This window comes from Arachis duranensis, chromosome 7, assembly GCF_000817695.3.
Source record: "Arachis duranensis cultivar V14167 chromosome 7, aradu.V14167.gnm2.J7QH, whole genome shotgun sequence".
In the NCBI taxonomy this organism is placed as follows: Eukaryota; Viridiplantae; Streptophyta; class Magnoliopsida; order Fabales; family Fabaceae; genus Arachis; species Arachis duranensis.
Window position 1 is genome coordinate 8,044,135 of NC_029778.3, and position 1,792 is coordinate 8,045,926.

A 1,792-nucleotide genomic window follows, 5' to 3' on the forward strand; every position below is an offset into this window, starting at 1 on the left:
TCAATATCGCCTCCAAGATAGTGCTTCAACCTCTGGCCATTCATTGTAAATTTTCTGTCAGAATTCTCTTCCTGTATTTCTACATGACCGTATGGTGAAGCTTTGGTAACCACAAATGATCCTGACCACCGGGATTTCAACTTCTCGGGAAAGAATTTGAGCCTTGAATTATACAGAAGCACTCTCTGTCCTGGCTCAAAGACTCTGATGGCTATCTTCTTGTCATGCAATAGCTTAGTTCTCTCCTTATAAATACAGAAGCACTCTCTGTCCTGGCTCAAAGACTCTGATGGCTATCTTCTTGTCATGCAATAGCTTAGTTCTCTCCTTATAGAGCTTGGCATTCTCATAGGCTGAGTATCTGAATTCATCAAGCTCGTTCAACTGAAGCATTCGCTTAATTCCTGCAGCTTCTGAATCAAGGTTCAGATACCTGATTGCCCAATAAGCTTTATGCTCCAACTCGACTGGCAAGTGATAGGCTTTGCCATAGACCAATTGATAAGCGGACATGCCAATAGGAGTCTTGTAAGCTGTCCGGTATTCCCATAGAGCATCATCAAGCTTCCTAGACCAGTCCTTTCTTGAAACACTTACGGTCTTCTCTAGTATCCTCTTGAGCTCCCTGTTGGAAACTTCAACCTGCCCACTTGTCTAAGGGTGATAGGGAGTTGCTACTTTATGACGGACTCCATATCTCTGCAGAAGAGAGTCCAGCTGTCTATTACAGAAGTGACTTCCTCCATCACTAATTAGTGTCCTTGAAACACCAAACCGGCTAGAGATATATCTCTGCAGAAAACTCATTACCATCTTGGCATCATTGGTAGGTAGAGCTACAGCTTCTACCCACTTGGACACATAATCAACTGCCACTAAAATATAGTTGTTTGAATGTGAGGGTGGGAAAGGTCCTATGAAATCAATACTCCATACATCAAATAACTCAACCTCAAGAATCCCCTGCTGTGGCATTTCATGGTTGGCAGGGAGTTTCGCAGCTTTTTCACATTTGTCACAGTGCTTCACAAATGCTCTTGAGTCCCTGAAGAGAGTCAGCCAGTAAAACCCACTCTGAAGGACTTTTGTAGCTGTCTTTTCACTACCAAAGTGGCCTCCATACTCAGATCAGTGACAGTGCCAGAGAATTGGCCGATTTTCCTCATTCAGGACACATCTCCGGATCATACCATCTGAGCACCTTTTAAAAAGGTACGGTTCCTCCCAAATGTAGTACTTTGCATCAGTCAGTAGCTTCTTTACTTGTTGCCTACTATACCCTTTTGGAATAAAATTCATAGCTTTGTATTTTGCAATGTCTGCAAACCATGGAGCCTGCTGAATGCGGAACAATTGCTCATCAGGAAAAGATTCAGTTACAGGTATGGGTAGTTGTACTCCTGCATCAGGCTCAATTCTGGAGAGATGGTTAGCTACTTGATTTTCTGACCCCTTCCTGTCTTTTATCTCAATGCAAACTCCTGGAGGAGTAGCACCCATCTGATTAATCTTGGTTTAGAGTCCTGCTTGGTTAGAAGGTAATTTAAAGCAGCATGGTCAGTATAAACAATAACCTTAGAACCAATTAAATAGGACCTAAACTTATCAACAGTAAACACAACAGCTAATAATTCCTTTTCTGTAATTGTGTAATTCTTTTGGGCATCATTTAACACACGACTGGCATAGTAAATGACATGTACAAGTTTACCATGCCTTTGTCCTAAAACAGCTCCTATGGTAAAGTCACTGGCATCACACATCAATTCAAATGGTAAATCCCAGTCAGAGG

General features: G+C 42.1%; 1 protein-coding gene across 1 annotated transcript; it reads right to left on the reverse strand.

The window, feature by feature from the left end:
• Positions 1-246: 246 nt before the first annotated feature.
• On the reverse strand, positions 247-1,500 carry LOC127740492 (uncharacterized). Its single transcript, XM_052251476.1, has 3 exons — positions 1,202-1,500; positions 811-1,045; positions 247-654 (listed from the first exon to the last, which is right to left on the reverse strand). Exons 1-3 carry the CDS (start codon positions 1,498-1,500, stop codon positions 247-249), a joined length of 942 nt encoding a protein of 313 aa, XP_052107436.1.
• Between the last annotated feature and the right edge of the window lie 292 nt (positions 1,501-1,792).

Excerpts from the sequence above, each read along its gene's own strand:
- LOC127740492 (XM_052251476.1), bottom strand. The coding sequence starts at position 1,500 with ATGGGTGCTACTCCTCCAGGAGTTTGCATTGAGATAAAAGACAGGAAG. Across the intron at positions 1,046-1,201 it reads GAACCGTACCTTTTTAAAAG|GGACTCAAGAGCATTTGTGA; the intron begins GTGCTCAGATGG and ends GACTCTCTTCAG. Across the intron at positions 655-810 it reads CTACCAATGATGCCAAGATG|ACAAGTGGGCAGGTTGAAGT; the intron begins GTAATGAGTTTT and ends TATCACCCTTAG.